Below are 19,745 nucleotides of genomic sequence, written 5' to 3'. Positions count from 1 at the left end.
TGTTTATAAGCCCCCTGGCCTGTGGTATTTTGTTACACCAACTTGAAAAGGCTGAGAGAGTTGGGGAAGAAGACAGCTGTGGGAGAATTACAATCAGGGATATGACATTAAGGGTGAAGTAAGCCTTGAGCTCAATTTGATGGTGCGTAGGATTATGGAAAGCAATAGAGAAAAGGGATGGTAGAAATAATATGGAGAAACCATAGAGGTGGAGTCAACCTCAATAACTGAGACCGTATATGTTTTCAGGCCTAAGTGGCAGGGGGGAAGATGATTACCATCTCAGTATTCATAGCTTATTCCTCCCCAAAGTCTGCTGTTTGATCTATTAATTGAGAAATGAAGGGCATGGTGAAACAGAGTGGATAATATTTAAATTTAAAACATCAAAGGTAGTGCTATCACTCAGCTGGGTAGATCACACATCTTTCAAAGGCTTTAAAGAAAGTCCTGTTTCCATCCCACACTGTTTAGCCCCCACACCCAACAGGCCATTTCCTCACCTTCCACCTTCCACCTTGAGTTGCTATATAAGAAAACAGTTTTACATTCAGATGCTTGGTTAAAAAATGTCCCCACTGTAGTCACAATAATGTGATGCATCTTGGGGATATGATTAGAGATGAAGTTGTGATAAAGTTGTGAAGTAGGTAAGATTTACCATCATCTGTTCCATAATATTTATTTTCCCTGTAGCCTGAATTTCATCATGCCCAATTCATCTTCCTCAATATGTACTGGCACCTACTAAGTGTGAGGTTCTAAGTTGGATTCCAAGAACCCAACGACAAATGCTCTGCACTTAGGTAAACTTGAATTCCAGCTATGAGATGAGACCGGAAGGGAAGTGAATGTTTCAGAATATCTAGAAGCACACCCAAGGACAAGTAAGTTTTCTTCTTTATCTCTAGGACTAGTATTTGCCTTGCTAGTGCCATCCTAAAGGGATTAAGATAAACAGCAATTGTTGCACCTACTACTTCTATCAATAAATAAAATAATTCTAGTAGTACTTGAATGTTCAGCTTCTAAAAGTGAAGCTTCTTCTCATATGAGAGCGAGCTCCACAAAAATAAAATAATTTATATTTTCTATCAGTTTGGAAATAAATTTACTGCAATAAAACATCAGGGATAGGAAATGGAGCCTTTCTTTTATCCTTGGATGTATATTTATTTCCAATAGGTTTCCTGGATTTCCCTTGACATTTATATTGTACCTCTTCGATATTATTCTGGAATATAAACAGACTTGACCAAAGATGCAGCTATTTTATTTTTTTTGAATGACTGCATTTTGATAAGATTCTGAAGTGGTAAAGACTTTTAATAATACATTTATTTTTTTCTCTGCTACCTGATGTCTGATGCTAAAAGGTTTCTTTTTGTGATGTTTATTACATGTGATTTTGATTATATAAAATGAAAGAAAAAGGACAGACGACAGTACATTAAGCTAGCTGGGAAAAGTGTTGCAACTGTGTAAGAAGCTTACTGAATATTTCTAATTTGACAATTTTGAGGGGAATCTTCACTAGTGACCACCACCATTTTATTCAAGAACCTCTTTTAATGGCAACCAAGCATCATATAACTTTTAGCTATCACATTAGAATAGTGAACACACATAAACATTTATCTCAAATTATGTCATAAATCCTACATGCCAAAAATAGTACTTTTAGTCCAAATAATTTATAACTTGAAAAACAAACTCTATTATCACACAAGAGCCTGAGAAACCCTAGGTATATTCTAGTTCCCCAGTTTTAAGGGAAGAAGGTAACAGAGTGGTCAAAATTCAATACAACCCAGTGAAAGATTTACTGAAAAAGTAAAATACACCTGTCTTTCCTGTGTTCTCTATAACCTGCCACTTTGATTTTCTTTTTGCGATAGTCTCGTGCATGGTCCACCTGGTTCTCTGTGAGTCATGGTTTGCCTTTATAAGATCTCCCAGGAACAGGGATGATGGATGAACACACTTAATGAGCATTTTTCTGCCCTCTGTGCCAGGCTTAAGACTATTTTCAGTTGGAAAGGCAGCCAATGTCAATAAGTCCCATTGGAATACAAATGGGAAGAAGTAATAGGAGAAACAAAGAAAGAAAGAAAAAGAGGAGCAAAAGGAGAAAGTAAAGTCAGAGAAAAAGTTGGAATGGGAGGTAAAAGAATCAGAAGTGATTCTTCCAATTCAACAAGGTAAGTAAATGTAACAGAAGTACTGTCTTTCTGCAATCTTATAAAATGTATAAGATGAACAAACAAAATAATACAAGGAATTAGTAGGCCAGCATTCTCCGCAAATGCTTAGGCAACTAAGGGAATTAGTTACTCTATCTTGCATAAAGAAATAATCAACTGCCATTTATTCATAATTCACCTGAATGAGGAACTTCCAAAATAGTGTCCCCCTTTCGAATTGAGTAATAATAATTTGAGTTTACAATAGAGATCCTGAAGCTATGAACATTTCAAAATGACTTTTGAATGAACACATCTAAAATAATTAATTTATGTGTTAATAATATGCATTATTAAATGATTTCACTGTTGAAAGAATTTTGGTGTATTCTAATTCTTTAAGACATATATATGTTCTAGTGCAAAATCAGCATACTTAAAAGCCAATTTGGAATCTAAGGCAAGTATTACCCCAAGTATATTACACGAAAGACTAGTCTCAGATACTTTGAAGAAATTAGTAACACTTACTTTTCCAATCAGGTTTGCCTATATAAAACTTTGGAAATTACTGCTGAGATATTCAATCTCTATGTGATAGGAAATAGCAAATACATTTTAATTATGAGAATATTACAGTCATAAAACCAATATCTCATTCCTTATCCCATGTGTCCTGGATAAATTAGCATTTACACATGTAATCTGCTATAATTGATATGGACACTTGTTATCACTTTAAATACAGGCTCTAAAGGATTTAAAGTGTTTTTTTTTTTTTTTAAGATGGGGTTTCACTATGATGGCCAGGCTGGTCTTGAACTCCTGACCTCACGTGATCCACCCACCTCGGCCTCCCAAAGTGCTAGGATTATAGGCGTGAGCCACCGCACAGTGCTAGGATTACAGGCATGAGCCACCGCGCCCAGACGATTTAAAGTGGTTTTCTCTTTGCTGTTGTTAAGGAAAACAATATATTATATAAAAAAGACACCTGCACTCACATGGTTTTTGCAGCACAACCAACAATGCAAAAATACAGAATCCACCTAAGTGTTCATCCATGGAGGACGTAGTGGGACATATATAAATACTACCCAATCATAAACGAACATGAAATCATGTCCTTTGTAGCAACATGGATGGAACTGAAGCCCATTTTCCTAAGTAAAATAACTCAGGAACAAAGTCAAATACCACATGTTCTTCTTTGTAAATGGGGGCTAAATACTAGGTACATATGGACATACAGAGTAGAATATGGACATTGGAGGCTATAAAAGGTGGGAGGGGCAAGGGTTGAAAAATTACCTGTTGGGTACAATGTTCACTATTCAGGTGTTAGTGTACCCAATCTAGGGTATACTAACAACCTAGATTTAATCGCTATGCAATATATATACATAAGACACCTGCACTTGGACCCCATAAAGATATTTTTTTAAGGCAACAAAGAGTTTACTGCTATGCTTCATGAGATTTAATATTTTTGGAAACATATGTTTTATTTAAAACTGAGATGAAAGTGTCTGCTGCTCAAATGCACCACAGTCTGTCCCATTTAGGTAAATTTTCAGGAGAAAAGCAAGCCCCTGGGGAAATATCTCTGCTCAGGGTCAAATGAACCCTACCTCCTTTTTTAAATGCCTGCGTTGCCATTGGTAACTCATACAACACATTTGAAGATTATGCCAAGGGCAGGACAGTTGAGCCCTATGATGACATTTACTTTTTTTAATTTAGAGTATTTTGCATTGCATTTTTAAAAACTGCATATATTGTGTTGGATTAAAATAAGATGGTTGCATCGTATTGCATCATAATAGAAGAAATAGTTTAAGGCAAGTTAATTCTTAGCCATTAAAAAAATTTTTTTGTGGATAAGATAGATGTCTTAGTACTTTGAAATGAAAAGAATGTTTCTCTGCAACTCTCAGGAGCTAGGTGAAAAATACTCAAATAATAAAGATACTGGAGTGCAGAGAGTCCCTGGTCAGTGTACAGTCAATGAGTTCCTGTTGCCACATATTAAGTTAATGAATCTTAATATAACTATACCAAGAGTAATTGCCGGATTTGATGGGTGAAGAAAGACCACTGCTTGATTTAAGCAGAGAACTGGTAGTTGATAAGTTTTGCTTTGGACTTTTCTTGATCATAAGAATTGACCTGGAGTTTGCACAGAGATTTTAGAAAATAACTATTTGCCCAAGAAACCATTCCTTAACATACATTTCATTTTATGGAGTGAGGACTAAAAGACTACTATAATATGTACATTTGAATACTAATTTTATTATACTTTTCTGATATCCCCTCTAGAAGAAGTCATGGAAAGGGTTAACACTCAGGACTTACATCTCTTCCAATGAGATCTTCCTGGTTTTCCACAATTCCCCAAGGGGCAATACCTATGGTGCATATCTTTCCTCGAGACTTAGATGCATGATCCTTCAAGGCGTCTCCAACATGACGAATAACACCTAAAAGAAAAGAGAGAAGCATTAATTTTGTCTTTTAAGGCAATTACCATTCCATCTTTCTAAAGAAAATTGTGGTCCAGTTGTGGTGGCTCATGCCTGTAATCGCAGCACTTTGGGAGGCCGAGGTGGGTGGATCAAGAGGTCAGGAGATTGAGAACATACTTGCTGACATGGTGAAACACTGTCTTTAGTAAAAACACAAAAAATTATTTGGGCATGGTGGCATGCACCTGTGTCCCAGCTACTTAGGAGGCTGAGGCAGGAGAATCACTTGAACCCAGGAGGCAGAGATTGCAGTGAGCTGAGATTGGAGCACTGCATTCTAGCCTGGGCAACGTAGTGAGACTCTGTCTCAAAAAAATAAAAAAACAGATTGTGGTAATGGTTTCTCTCAAGGTTAAATAAATTGAATATAAAATTTTGACATATTTCTATACAAACTACCTCTATTCAGGAGGAAACATAAACTTGAGGCTGTAACGCCAGATGCATTGGCCAGATTTGTATATTAATTCTAGCATTGCATTTATGATGATGATTTATATGAAGAAATAAAAAGCATCCGATGTTTACAAAAAGAATAAATACAATTTTTAAAAACAAACTCTTTTTCTTATAATAAGTTGTTAGTATGACTGGGAACCAACAGCTTGACTGCGTCATGTTTAAAGCACAATATATAGTAGTATATTAAATCTACACCACATTTTGTATATGAGTTAAGGTCATTCAGATAGATGAGTTATTTAGTTTGAGATTTTGTTAACCTTTATGAGAACCTACTCATAAAGACAATCTTGGATTGCTCTGTGGAGAAATTATGTTAAAATATATAGATATACCTTTTAATCTTCATCATTGTAATTGTTTTCCTCTTCTGTCAAAATTACCTTCCCCATCATAGTCAAGGATGAGAAAGTTCAGTTTACAAGATGGTAGGCAGCATAACTCTTACCTTTTTAAAAACCATTTAAAGAAGATGCAATGTCTAACTATTTTAACCTCCCTCTCAAATGATCATTTTAGAGGTATAAGGTATATCCTCTAAGAAAAGATATATAAGATATATACTCTAAGAAAGACGTATAAGATATATCTAAGAAAAAATGTTTCTGTTTATCAAAATTCCACCCATATCTCCAGAAAAAAATTTATACCTAGTGCCGTTTCCTATATGAATGTTGAGTTAGATTTGATTTCTTCTCCATTTGAGCATATGGCAGTTTGTCAATTTTGAATAGCTCAGTATGTCACTTAACATGTTCTGCAGTGATTCACAATGATATGTGAAGATGTCTCTTCTAACAGTAAAACTCTTTGAGAGGAATGTTGGAGGGTCAGTGCTTTATTCATCTTCCTACGCCTCAGGGGCTAGCCTAGAGGAAAGGCTCAGACACTGTGCACTAAACCAACTAAACACATGAAACACACTAGGCAATTTAATCATGGGAAAAGACAAGTATTTAAGTAACTCAATACTGAAATATTCATAAGATGAAACAGAAGGAATCACTGTTTAAAAAGCAAATAACAAAACAGTGTAAATAGCCATTAATCCATACTGAGCTATGCAGGAGTGTTGGAAAGAATATCATTTTCACTTATTACCTTATCTATGAATCTTCTGAGTGAGAGTACTGGTAAAAAGAAAAAAAACAACAACAACAAACCAAAACCAAAATCAACAAAACTCCCCCAAATAAAGCCATGAATATTAATATTAAATTATTTTCAATGGATATGCAAAACTCCTTTCAGGGCCAGCCCTAGACAAGAAGTTTAACTTTATGGTATGCTCATCTGGTCTGCACATTCTATCAATACCTCTTACTAACTTTAACGTTTCATTGTTAGAACTTCACTTTAGGTATTGGATTGAACCCTAAGCCTGGAGTGAGGCGGAGATAAGTTCTTGGGTTTGTAGTATGTAGGCTATAAATTCTTCTTTTGATATTGAATGCATTTCATAAAAGAATAAAAACAATATGCCAAATTCTTAGAAATAGAGCATTGGCAAGACTTTCTTTTGCACCTGTAGAACCCTTTGAGTTGGTCTCTATATGACAGGAAAGCAGAAGACAGTAATCACAGGCAAGTGAGCCCTCCTTAGTTGAGAGGGAAATATGGAGCCCAAAACCTGAACAGTCATTGAAAGAAAAATTGCTCTGTAGATATTTAATTACTACAGGATAAACAGTAAAGAGCTGAGCAGGTCATTCTAAGAACATGTCAGTGTATGGGTTGAGCCAGAATTTCACATAATTACATTGACATGAGCTATCTGCAGACTTCACTGCTGAAACATCCTTACGTAGCTGTGTGCAGAACATTCACAAATTCTAGGTGTTTAAGGCAATTCTCAATGCGGGTCTTACTCAAACAGCATCCAAACTACAGATACAAAATTAAACAACATTAAGATAACATGTTATTTTTGTCTTTTGAGATGGAGTTTTGCTCTTGTTGCCTAGGCTGGAGAGTGGCATGATCTCGGCTCACTGCAACCTCCACCTCCTGGGTTCAAGCGATTCTCCTGCCTCAGCCTCCCCAGATGCTGAGACTACAGGTGCCTTCTACCATGCCCGGCTAATTTTTGCATTTTTAGTAGAGATGGTGTTTTACTATATTGGTCAGCCTGGTCTCGAACTCCTGACCTTAGGTGATCCACCCACCTCAGCCTCCCAAAGTCCTGGGATTACAGGTATGCATGAGCCACCACACCTGGCCAAAGATAACATGTTGTTTAAAACTAATTGGTCCAGAGTTATGTTTAGAATATTTCATAATAACGAATGTGTCCACAAGTACAGACTTTGGGCCTTGTAACAAGTTTGCCTTAACTTACTGCAACATTACCTCTGCATTTCCAATTGGCATCTCAGACTTCAGGCTGGGAGAATAGGCCAAAAACATTTACAGGCATTCATTACATTATCTAGTGCACATTAATAATGTTCTGCAAATAAGCACTTAACTATAGAGGGGCTGGTAAGAATTGATTTGAGAATGTTTCTGTATCACAATATAAATGGCAGGAAGAAAAAATTCTTTGGAATTCAGAGTGAGGTATGTCTTCTATTGGCACAGTGAGGAGTTAATACAATATTTTAAACAGTAAACACACAATGCCTTAGACTTTGCCATCATAATTTATGTCCCAGATGGAAATAGCATTTTGCAAAAATTAAAGCTCTTTGGCAGCAAACTTGAAATTGCTTAAAGGACAAAGGTAGAGCTTCCCATTTAAAGCAGAAGTCATTCGTTAAAGAATTACTGGCAACTTAAGCTACTTAAAAATATCCTATGAAATTCCATTAGTCATGTTTATGAATTCTGTATAGTCAACTATTAAATATCCCAACCTGTTTCTTATGTGTAAATAATTCTTCTTGGTTAGGAAATAACTTTAGAGTTCTCATTTAGATAAAGGAGGGAGAGATAACCAGCAACTATGGACCCATGGGTAGGGAAGAAGTGGGGTGATGTAGAGATAATTAACCGTAGCAGAAAATTATCTCAGGCACAACATTCCCATGGCCTATGTTGCCTTTCTCTGTCCCACTTGCAATTACCTGTGTTAACTCCTCCAGTGAATATCCACGCTCCAGTTGTCATAGCTGCTTTGATGAGCCCTTTCCCAAAGACTTGCTTGAGTTTTGGCTGCAGTTCAAAGTTCTGCAGGCCCCCATGGACAGAGATGAGAAGCTTGGGAAGCTCCAATTGCCATTCCTTGGTCATCAGGTGTAAGAGGAGATCAGGTTTTGTATCAAAAGATACTCGCACATACTAGAAGAAGAAAGGACATCAATTAGGGAGACAAGGCAGGACTGGCTGAGGCTGCTTATCTTTACGTAGATTCCAATTATATGTGTAGTTACGTGACAAAAGTGTCTCATATAAAACCAAATTTTTTTTTAAATGGTGATCATTTGCATTACCAAAAGAACCTTCATTAGACAAAAAGATTTACTATTTTTAAAGGCTTTCTTGAAAATGTGACAATTCATTTTTAAATTATTACATTTTCTAAAATGCTGTGCAAGCATGACTTTTCCCAGATTGAGTTCTTTGCTCAAAGGAAATCATGTTTATATTTTACCACCCTTTACATTTGTACAGCAGTTCAAATACTTCTAATATTTTTAATATCCCTTTATATTAACTAGATGCACATATTATTTCTGTGATTCTATTATTTTGAGAGGGTTTGAAAGATCCTACACTTCTACATGATGTAATGAGAATTTTAAAATAAGGTAATAGTGAATTACATTTATTTATATCTCTAATAACTGCATACCAAATGTAATGCTTTCTTCATCTTTTAAAGAAGACAAGTAACAAAAGGCAGGACGACTATTCTTGTAGAATAGTTGAAAATTTGAGTGTACAGCAAGTGTCAAGGTGTTATTAGATGCAACTGGAAATAAAGTTATGATGTCTATATAAATGAAATACTATAAATACATGCCTCAAGAAATATGTATATAACCACATACATAGATACTCATTTGTGTCTCAATTTAATTATATAAAAACATCAATTTCTAGTTGGAAACAGCTGAAAACCTGGGCAAATACAGATAGTCCTTTAAAATAGGTTTCTAAGCTGGCATGAAAAAAAAGAATTATTGAGAATCCTAAACAAAGAAGCAGTTAAGAACCTCAGGAGGTTAGGGAGTACCAAAGCAAGATTTGACCTTGGGTGTCTTTCCTAAATCCTGGAAGATCTAGGGCAACTGATGTAGTGGTTACAGGGGGTAATTTAATGAGTTTATGGAAGAGTTTAATATGGGACCCCATATAAGGCTGGTGTACTTCAAAGGGCTCATCCTCAAGTGTAAGAAAAAAATTAAGTAAGCCTGATGTACAGAAGAAAATGGCAAGAAAACTTGCCTACCTCAATCTTGACTCTGGGTAGATGAGGAAAAAATTTCCCCTCTGATTGTTTTATATACATATATATTTTTGTTATACTTTAAGTTCTGGGATACATGTGCAGATCATGCAGCTTTGTTACATAGGTATACACGTGTCTTGGTGGTTTGTTGCATCCATCCCTCCATTCATCTACATTAGGTATTTCTCCTAATGTTATCCCTCCTCAATCTCCTCTAATTTTTTTTAAACAAACACAAACAGGGCCCCATAGAAGGCCTTGTCTATATTCACACTACCAGTGTGGTTTGAGAATTGCCTAGCAATGTTTAATGTTCAACAGTTCTGGCTGGATAATGGTTCCCTGGCAGAAGTAAAGACAGATTCTCTATGGAAGAATGTGTCATCAATCCATGCCTAAAATAATTCTCATAGGGAAGTAAGTATTTCATAGTAAAACAATAAAATAACAAATTATAGAGGAAATAAAGCAGTGTGAGAACCAATAGAAATAACAGGCAGTAGAATAAGATACTTAAAGTGATTGAAATGATCAGATACATGCTATAAAACAACTGTGTTTAATATGTTAAAAAAGCATAAACAAGATGATTGAGTATAAGAGTAAGGAGAAAGAAATGATAAAAAACGACAGCTACATATAGATATATCTGAAAAAGTACCAAACAGAACTTCTAGAAATTGAAATGCAATCAATAAAAATTAAAATGGATAAGTTAAATTACATATTAGATAAAATGATAATAGATCAAGAAGATAAAGAAGACACAGCCAGAAAAACAAAGGATTTGAAAGCATCAAAGAAAAATGAAGGAGCTTGGAGGAGATAATCAGAATTATAGCTAGAAATAAAAGAGATGATGGGGGAGGAGGAAATATCGGAAGAGATACTGGCTATTTCTCAGAATTATAGAAAGATATCAATTCTAAGATGCAGAAAGTTCAATAATCCTAAGCAGGACAAATAAAAAAGAAACCCCACTTCTAGACACATCCTACAGAACACTAAAGGGAGACAGAAGTCCTCAGAAGTATCTGGAAATAAAGAAAGATCATTTACAAAGAAACAGTCATTAGACTAAAGACTGACTCCTCAACAGCAAGAATAGACACCTGAATCCAAAACCTTCAATGTGTCAAGAGAAATTACGTGTCAGTCTAGAATTCTATATTCAGCAAAACTATCTTTTAAAAATGAGAGCAGATTATAGATATTTCACACTGCCAAAACTGAGTTTACCTCTAGGTGGCTTTGCCGAGGTAAGTTTTAAAGTAAATATTGGAGGCAGAACTTATATGATCCAAAGAAATGAACTGGATTGTAATGTAGGAAGATAAACTAAGATATTAATTAATATAAGGTCAATCTAAAAAAGCATTGTGTATATAATATGAAATAACATCTAATTCACAGTGGAAACTGACAGAACTAAATCACTGGACAATACAGCATATAAATTGTAGGTAACAATTAGAGTTATGGCATTCTAAAGTCTATGTTGTGTGGGAAAGAAGGGAAAACTACTGATTAATTCTGGAATTTAAGTTAATGCTGAAGTTGCATAACCACAAAATGAATATGCCCACATGTAATCATACAAACATATGCTTTTGGATTTATAAATAAGATTATCCAGGAGATGACAATTTATTGCCATGTTTTTGGATCTGGAAAACCCCACTGTTTCAAAGCCTCAGAAACTGTCTGTTCTTTTGTTAAAGTATATTTGAAATATATTTAGCTGAAACATGGGGCAAAAAACATGCAAAATATGAAAGCAGCTTAATAAAATAAACTGCATCATCAAAAGATACCAAAGAGCTAGTTTTATATAGATATCTATGTATCTATACATAGATACATAGGTATATATGCCAGAAATCCGAAGTGTTGGAATCCTATGCATTTGTTTCTAGGTTGATTTGATTGACCTAGTAAAAAACGATTCCAGAACACAGAGTAAATGTTGACAATTTGAGCTAAGTACATGATATCACTGTAATTTGACTGGAGTTTACAATGTGAAAAATGGATCTTTTCTGCTGAAACTCTCATGCAGAGGGCAAAAACTTTCAGGTATCTATTAACAGAAATTTTCACCTATGTGTACTTTTGTGCCATACAAGGGGCATTCTGGCAGAAGAGAAGGCATTGGAGTATAAGAAGCAACCAGAGGAATTTCTTAAGTAAAAGCTTCTTTTAAAAATCCTTCATTGAGAGTCTCTTTATAAGAGAAATATTTATAACGAACGCTATAAAATAAAAGAATAAATAAATAAAGGGGCAGTAGAACACTTTGGAGGTGTTGGGTACATTTATGGCTTTGATAGTACTGATGATTTCCCAGGTATATTCTTATCTCCAAACTTACCAAGTTGCATGTACTAGTAACATGCAGCTTTTTACATGCTAATCATACCTCAGCAAAGTGGTTAAGATAAAAATGAAATAATAGTATTTTTTTCTGTGCTGGCACACTACTACTTGAGTAGCGTGATTTAGCTACTTGAATAGTTAAAATCTGGGGGTTCCACTGAATTGAATTTATTTCATTTTGACTAATTCCAGAATGGGTTATTTAGTTAAACAAAGTAGAACTGGGACTCTTAAGGCTTCCAAACTATAGAAAACAAAAATGTTTTAGTGTGAGACATATTAAATTGCTTTTCAAGTTACTGTTCTCTTTTTTGTCACCTTTAATGTTGATAAATAAGATTCTTTAAAGAATGCGTCCAAGAATCCCAATTTAATGTGGACCTATGTTCTTCTAAGGTGAGATATAAATTACACTTTTCTTAAATATAGAAAAGCATCTAACGTCTAAAAATACTCCTAGAATTATTTGCCCCTTGCAAGACTACAGGTTAATTCCTAAAATTTCTGAAGGATTATATAGAAGTACTTTCAATGATTAGAGAATGCCTATGTGAGAACAGTACAATATTTTTAAAAACCAGAAAAGTTGTTAGGATTGTGGCTTTTGGAACCCCCAAATTCCCCACGTAGACCTGCACCTAAACATTTCATATAGTCAGGTAAATAATGAGAGATCCTGAGCCATAGTTAGTACCTGGGAGTAGATATGCATACATAACTCACAGTGTGTGAAAGGAGATTACAATTCATACCAAATTACTACAGATAGTGTATAATAATTTCAGCAAGCTTAACTAGCTAAATGACATATTATAGAATTCATTTATGCATACCAATTGGTAATAATCACCTAAATACATTTTTAGGAGTAAGCCTCCCTTGATAAATAATTTACTTTGGGACTTCTAAAGTTATACATGCACTATAACAGTAAGAAATGAAAAGGGTCTACTTATCGATCAGCTGAGCAGCTCACTGGAAAAGACCAATAAATCTACTAAATATATTGAAATTCCTTTTGAAAGTAGCCTAACCCATACAAAGCTGTGTTCATTATCACAGAATGTTTGTTAATCAGCTAAGAAGCCAACAAAGAGAGTGAATGGATGAATCACCTAAGAGATCCCCTTGATCCCAGCTCCCTGTCTTAGAAACGAAGAAAGGGAGACACCAGGTGAGGTCACACTACTCATGGGCTCCCTTCACCTATTTCTCTCTGCTCACAACTACTTAACTCTACTAAGAAAAATAAAATCCCCAAAAGCAAGAACAAAATAACCAGGATACAAGAACCTTGTGTATTTATTGTGTACCAGGCACATACATGCTGTGTGTTCTACTTGTACCTTCTCACATACTACTCCCAACAACACGGAGGTTGATTTCAGCCACGTTTTACTGGTGGGGACAGAAAGAATTCGTCATGTTCTCAAGTTCACTCTGTTAGTGTGGGAGTGCTCTCAGCCCAGGTCTCACTCCAGGTCCCTTTCTCTTTACCTCAAGGGTGTAAATGGCTCTGTCTCTCTGTACTTCTCCTTTTCCTTTACCTATGACCAATCAGTCTCCAAATTTGAATGATCCACTTATCAAAACAGTGCTCTCTGTTGACAACAGATGCTGGAGAGGATGTGGAGAAAAAGGAACACTTTTACACTGTTGGTGGGAGTGTAAATTAGTTCAACCATTGTGGAAGACAGTGTGGCGATTCCTCAAGGCCTTAGAAATAGAAATTCCATTTGACCCAGCAATCTCATTACTGGGTATATATCCAAAAGACTATAAATCGTTCTACTATAAGGACACATGTACACAAATGTTCATTGCAGCACTGTTTACAATAGCAAAGACCTGGAATCAACCAAAATGACCATTGATAATAGACTGGATTGGAAAAATGTGGCACATATACACCATGGAATATTATGCAGCAATCAGAAATGATGAGTTTGTGTCGTTTGTAGGGACATGGATGAATCTGGAGAACGTCATCCTCAGCAAACTGACACAAGAACAGAAAATGAAACACCGCATATTCTCACTCATAGGTGGGTGATGAAAAATGAGAACACATGGACACAGAAAGGGGAGTACTAAACACTGGGGTCTACTGGGGGGAAAAGGGGAGGGCCAGTGGGAGGGGGAGGTTGGGAGGGATAGCCTGGGGAGAAATGCCAAATGTGGGTGAAGGGGAGAAGGAAAGAAAAGCACACTGCCATGTGTGTTCCTACGCAACTGTCTTGCATGCTCTGCTCATGTACCCCAAAACCTAAAATCCAATTAAAAAAAAAACAAAAACAAAACAAAACAAAAAAACAGTGCTCTCAACCAGCCCTTTTTCTCTATTTCTTCAGTTGTCATTTTAACAATGTATTCTCCTTAGTAGGATGTCAGTTCAAATTATAGCAACAGCCTCCTACTGACTTCTCTATGAGACACCAACAGGCAGACTTCTTTCTCCAATACCTTTTGTACCATATTATTTCTCAATTAAAAATTCTTCCATCAGATGTAAACTCCCCATTCTTGCCCTCAGCATCCCCTATAACTTGACCTAATCTTACCAGTTCTGAGGCTTTCCTCATTTCTCTCTCTGCATTTGGCCAGTGCTGCTCCCCAAGTCCTAGATAACACAATCTCTCCCCTTTCATCTACAGAAATCATTCTCATCTTTCAAAGGCCTTTGTTTCATCCAGCATGACTTCCTGAGAATGCAAGTTCAGGCTGACGCAATATAACTCTTAATCAAAGCCAGTGTGATATTTTTTTTTTTTTCTGGCTGTTTTTCCCATGTGCCAATTTTATCTCCCTATGTTGTAAGAGCTTTGAGGGGAGGGACTGTGTTTGACCTGTGCATGCCTCTTTTTTTTTTTTTTTTTTGGTAAGCCTTTCAGCACTGGCTATGAAGTAGTCACTGTCTTGGAAAGAAAACAGTTTAAAGATACCTTGGCAATCATGGGACTCTTGTTCTATTCTTTTGCTTTTCAAATGAGGATACAGAGACTCAGGGAAGGTGAGTGACTAGAATATCAGAGCTAGTTATCCAGTAATCAGTTATTTCATTATTGAAGCTACCATTAACACTGGCGGCTCCAGATGGGGCTGTGCTTCTCCAATTTTAATGTTCACAGAATTCACCTGTTGACCTTGTCAAAAATATAGGCTCTAATTCAATACATCTAGGGTAGGGTTTGGGCCTCTGGATTTCTTTATTAATATTACACTTTAAGTTCTGAGACATGTGCAGAATGTCAGGTTTGTTACATAGGTATACACGTGCCATGGTGGTTGGCTGCACCCATCAACCTGTCTTCTACATTAGGTATTTCTCCTAATGCTATCCCTCCCCTACACCCCAACCTCCTGACAGGTCCCTGTGCATGATGTCCCCTTTCCTGTTTCCATGTGTTCTCATTGTTCAACTCCCACTTATGAGTGAGAACATGTGGTGTTTGGTTTTCTGTTCTTGTATTAGTTTCTGAGAATGATGGTTTTCAGCTTCATCCATGTCCCTGCAAAGGACATGAACTCATCCTTTTTTATGGCTGCATGGTATTCCATGGTGTACATGTGTCACATTTTCTTTATCCAGTCTATCACTGGTGGCCATTTGGGTTGGTTTCAAGTCTTTGCTATTGTGAACAGTGCCACAATAAACATACGTGTGCATGTGTCTTATGCCCATAAAGATCAGTTCCTTTAGTAAGCTCTCCAGGTGTTTTAACACAGCAGTTAACTCATGTGCTGAGTTAATTCATGTCAGCAGCTCCACACTCATAAGTGGGTGTGCCCAGAGCAATTAATAAATTCCTGTTAAATAGTCAATGTCGTTTGAAATTAGAAGCTATTTTGGTTGTCAAGATAAGCAATTTTGACTGTCACTCATGAGTCTGTTAATTGCAAAGGGCTCACCTTACACATAACAAGAACTTTTCCTAATGGGCATGCTCAGCTTTGTCCCCTGGCCATTACTCTGATGTGGTGCTCCCATTTAGAGATTTTTCAGACATAAGCAGCATGACACTTGAGTGTCACATAGTGGCATTGTAAGTCATTTGACAATTTGAGCATCCTTTCTTGTTAAATAGGAGTAATGCTGATGAACTCACAGGACACTGTGGATTAAATTGTGGAACATACCAGGTATGGTGGAAAAACCAATAAATGCAAATTGAATGAAGGTCACATTCACTTTATATATGACTCCTGGGTATAATAGGTCAAAGTGACTTGCCTTTAGCTCTTCAGTATGCCTTTCAAAATAAATTCTTGTTTTTCACCTCAGAGCTATCTGGGGAGTGACTGGTGCAGATGTTTATCTTTCTAAAAGCACCTGCTTTGGGCTATCCAATCCTTTCCTCATCCATGGGCCTTTAGTTCCCCCGTTTATCATTTCAAGAGATAAACTGGGCTCAGATAAATTACTCGTGCCTGAAATTTTCTATCTCTTCTCTTTCTATTACTGGTGTCGCTGCCTGGCAGCCAGAAGGCCCTGTGATAAGCTAATGACAATCAGAATAACATCTCAAGAATGTTCTGCATGAACTAGAGACAGTTGTAGTTGAAATCGTACTTTCTGATCTATTCTTAGTTACTTTGGAGGCCAGTACGTCAGCGTGATTTTCATGAGAAAATGTATTTTGAGTTCCAAATAACAAATTTAGAAATGACATTCTGTGAGACTATAAATAGAAAACTAGAGATTTTCTGTCATTCGAATGACAGAGGGCTTCAGAAACAAAACTCTCAAGTTTTTGCTCTGCCTGGCACCAAAGATCTTTTCGCTTAGCAGAAGACTTACTGCATTTTTCACGAAAGCCACTCTTACTGCGTCATCATTAGAAATGCTACTATTTGCCTGTCAAAGCAGAACTCAACTTTATCTTGGCTCCGCTCTGCACTGATTTGGTGTAACAAACCAGACAGTCCTTTCCCCTTCATCAAACTCACAGTGGGCAAAGGCTGGAGGGTGAGCCGCAGCCATTAAAGCATAGAGCAGACTGAGGCTCTTTCATTAAGAAAAAATAATAATAATCTTCCTTTGTCATTCTCAATTTGAGTTTTGGCAGAGCAATTTGCCTTTGAAAATTCATCGGTCACCTTTTTAGGCCTAAATTTTAACCCAAGTAAATTTGCCCAGCTATTTCAATGAAAATGTGAAGAAACTGAAGAACGATGAATCGGGCTGTGCTCTTGGAAATATTAAATGACAGGTCCACCTCCTTCTACTGCAAGGCCATCTTTAATTCTTGGAAGTGATCACCTGGTGTTTGTTAAGTAGTGTTCTGAATAATGGAACTACTATTGGTAAATCTATTCTAAAAATATTTTTAATGCTTTTCTTCCAAGCCTCTAGTGGAAAATTTGCCCCATTTTCCTTTCTGTTTGAGAAATGTAACAAGCATCATTTCATTTCCTAACTCTTTGTAGCCACATTTGAAATGGGCACTTGTAATTAAAGCTGTGGCTGAACAAAATATGTCGTTTGAGACTGCGAAGGCAATTTTGCTGCTACCAGCTTTCCAAGTCCATGGGGTCTTTTGCTTTGTAGCAAGAGTTTAACACTTATGATGGTTTAATAGATATAAAATCTCCCTAGAAAGAAAATACTTAGAACTGCTCTCGCTGTTATCAAATCCCTAGTTTGATGACCCACAAAACTTTGGAAGTGGAGATGCCATTATAATTTATTCCATATTGTTTTTGCAATGTCTCAATGTGAGATATCAGGTACTTATAGGAGATGAATGCTGACAAGCCAAAACTGAAGGTTTAGAAATAACATAAAACTCCAGTGAGCATATGAACCAGTCCTAGGGGATACCGTATGAATTTTCTGCCAAATTATTTAGCATAAAATTTTCTAGAGGCAAAGATAGGACGGCTTCTTGGTAGATAATTGGTTCTTCCTTCTTCATAGATCTATGATTAGGATCAGAAATATAACTGATAAATTCTAGTTTGATTCCTAGTTTCAGAACAGCCTTCCAAAGGTACTGCCAGTTCAGTGGTTTTAACCTTACAAGGTGGAAACTGGAAATCAATGGAGCAATTTCAGAACCTCTCAAAAACCTTACCATGTGTATGTAAAGCTGCTTGGTTAGCCATTGCCTATTGATTCGCAGTTTTGTGAAGTGGGACTTCCTACTTGGTGTGTGTCAATCGATGATGATTCCAGATAAAACTTGCATGTTGCAAAGTTAGACAATTTTTAAAATCTCTAATTCAATCCTAAAGCATGTTAAGAGCACGAACTTGTAGATGTCATGCTGCTCACAGCCCCCCTCTGCCTGCTGTTTCTCCCTTAAGCCCCCACATTCCCTTTCACCTCACACTCACAATGCCCAGAGAATAGGGCTTTCATCCTCTGGCAGACTCAATAGTTAGATCTTTAAGTGTAAAAATGAGGGCTGGAAATAATTATTTAAATCGTATGAAGATTATAATAAGAGGCTCAACCTAATTGAATAAGGAACATAAATAGCAAGGGAAAACCTAAAGACTTGAGAGGTTTAAATACAAGTCCTTAATTAGGTTATGCTTATTTACCTGGCCCACAAGTCAGCTCAGCATTAATTGGAAGGGATGATTAGTCAGAAAATAAGATTCCATCTGTAATCAAGCCTCTCCTAAATAATGTAAGACGTGAGCCCCAGATGTAGAAGAGCCTTTGAGAAATGACATAATGTTTTTTGTCATTCTGTAAAGGGATCCTAAAACTTTACCTGTATTTCAACCTAGTAAAATAATGCCTAAACCAGAAAACCAGAGCTTTTGCCTCTTATATCTTCTCTCTTTGTTTCGATGCTCTGACATTTATGAGGCATCTGAGTGAACTACTGAGTCTTCTGGCTGTTCAGGAATGGCTTTCTGGGATTTACAGTTTGGTAGGATGTAGCTTGGTACTAAACAGGAAGTCAGAATCCTTTACTTCGGTTAGTTTTGAACATCTTCTTCCTGTGTCACAATTTTTCTATGTCAAGTGTTGGTTTCACTGTAGTTTTATGGGGGCTTGTCAGGACTGGAATGGAGGACCGAACATTACCAAATACTCGAAAAGGCACAGAAAATGGTTCTATGAACTGAGGATGTAAATTTACAAAGACCCCTTCTGCTCACAGCTTTTGAGTTTAAACAACCTCATCAAACAACAGTGACTTTATAATTCTATTACAAATTTCCCTTATCAAATAGCTACAAACATAATAATAATCAGCTTCCTTTCAATTACCCAAATATATATTTCCCAACAAAACATCTACTATAGCCTGTACTAGGCATGGTATATGTTTTGTTGGGAGATATATATGTGGATAATTTTTCTCTAAGAGAAGAAACGGAACTGACAGGAGTCCTGAGGAGGTTGCGTTCAAGAACTATGTTGTTAAATAATTGTGTGACTCTGGGAAGATAATTTAACTTCTCTAGGCTCAGATTAGTTAGTGTTTCTTAAGCCTGGCTGAAGAGTAGAATAACCTGTGTAACGTTTAAAAAACTCTGGATACCCAGGGTCTATGCTAGACCAATGAATGAGACTCTCTTGGCAGTATGTCTTGGACATAGGTATTAGCGTACTTATCTCAAAATTTTGCAACTTGAGAATCGCTGCATCCAATCTCTCGTGTCCTTGGTAGCAAAGCTCTGTGACACATTGCTGTACTTCCTACATAATAAAACAGATACACAGAGTGCTCCTGAGCAGCCATGTGGCTCACATGGCCTGCAACATTGTAATAATGATTATGATTCGCTTTTTCTCCAAATCTATCCTCTACCCGAACTCCTGTGGACTGTCTCATATTACGT

The 19,745-nt window shown here is 36.6% G+C and overlaps 1 protein-coding gene across 21 annotated transcripts in view; it reads right to left on the bottom strand.

Moving 5' to 3' along the window:
• TRPM3 (transient receptor potential cation channel subfamily M member 3) overlaps positions 1–19,745 on the bottom strand; it is a 980,420-nt gene that overhangs the window by 321,590 nt on the left and 639,085 nt on the right. For all 21 annotated transcript variants that reach the window (XM_017973100.4, XM_035264315.3, XM_035255728.3 and 18 more), the window contains exons 4-5: positions 8,239–8,452; positions 4,542–4,666 (exon numbers count right to left, since the gene is read on the bottom strand). In XM_017973100.4, the coding sequence (XP_017828589.1) occupies positions 4,542–4,666; positions 8,239–8,452 (339 nt within the window). The remainder of the gene's footprint in view (positions 1–4,541; positions 4,667–8,238; positions 8,453–19,745) is intronic.

Source organism: Callithrix jacchus, chromosome 1, assembly GCF_049354715.1.
Source record: "Callithrix jacchus isolate 240 chromosome 1, calJac240_pri, whole genome shotgun sequence".
In the NCBI taxonomy this organism is placed as follows: Eukaryota; Metazoa; Chordata; class Mammalia; order Primates; family Cebidae; genus Callithrix; species Callithrix jacchus.
The sequence above is the reverse complement of the archived record's forward strand: the minus strand, read 5'-3'. Positions and strand labels throughout refer to the sequence as shown.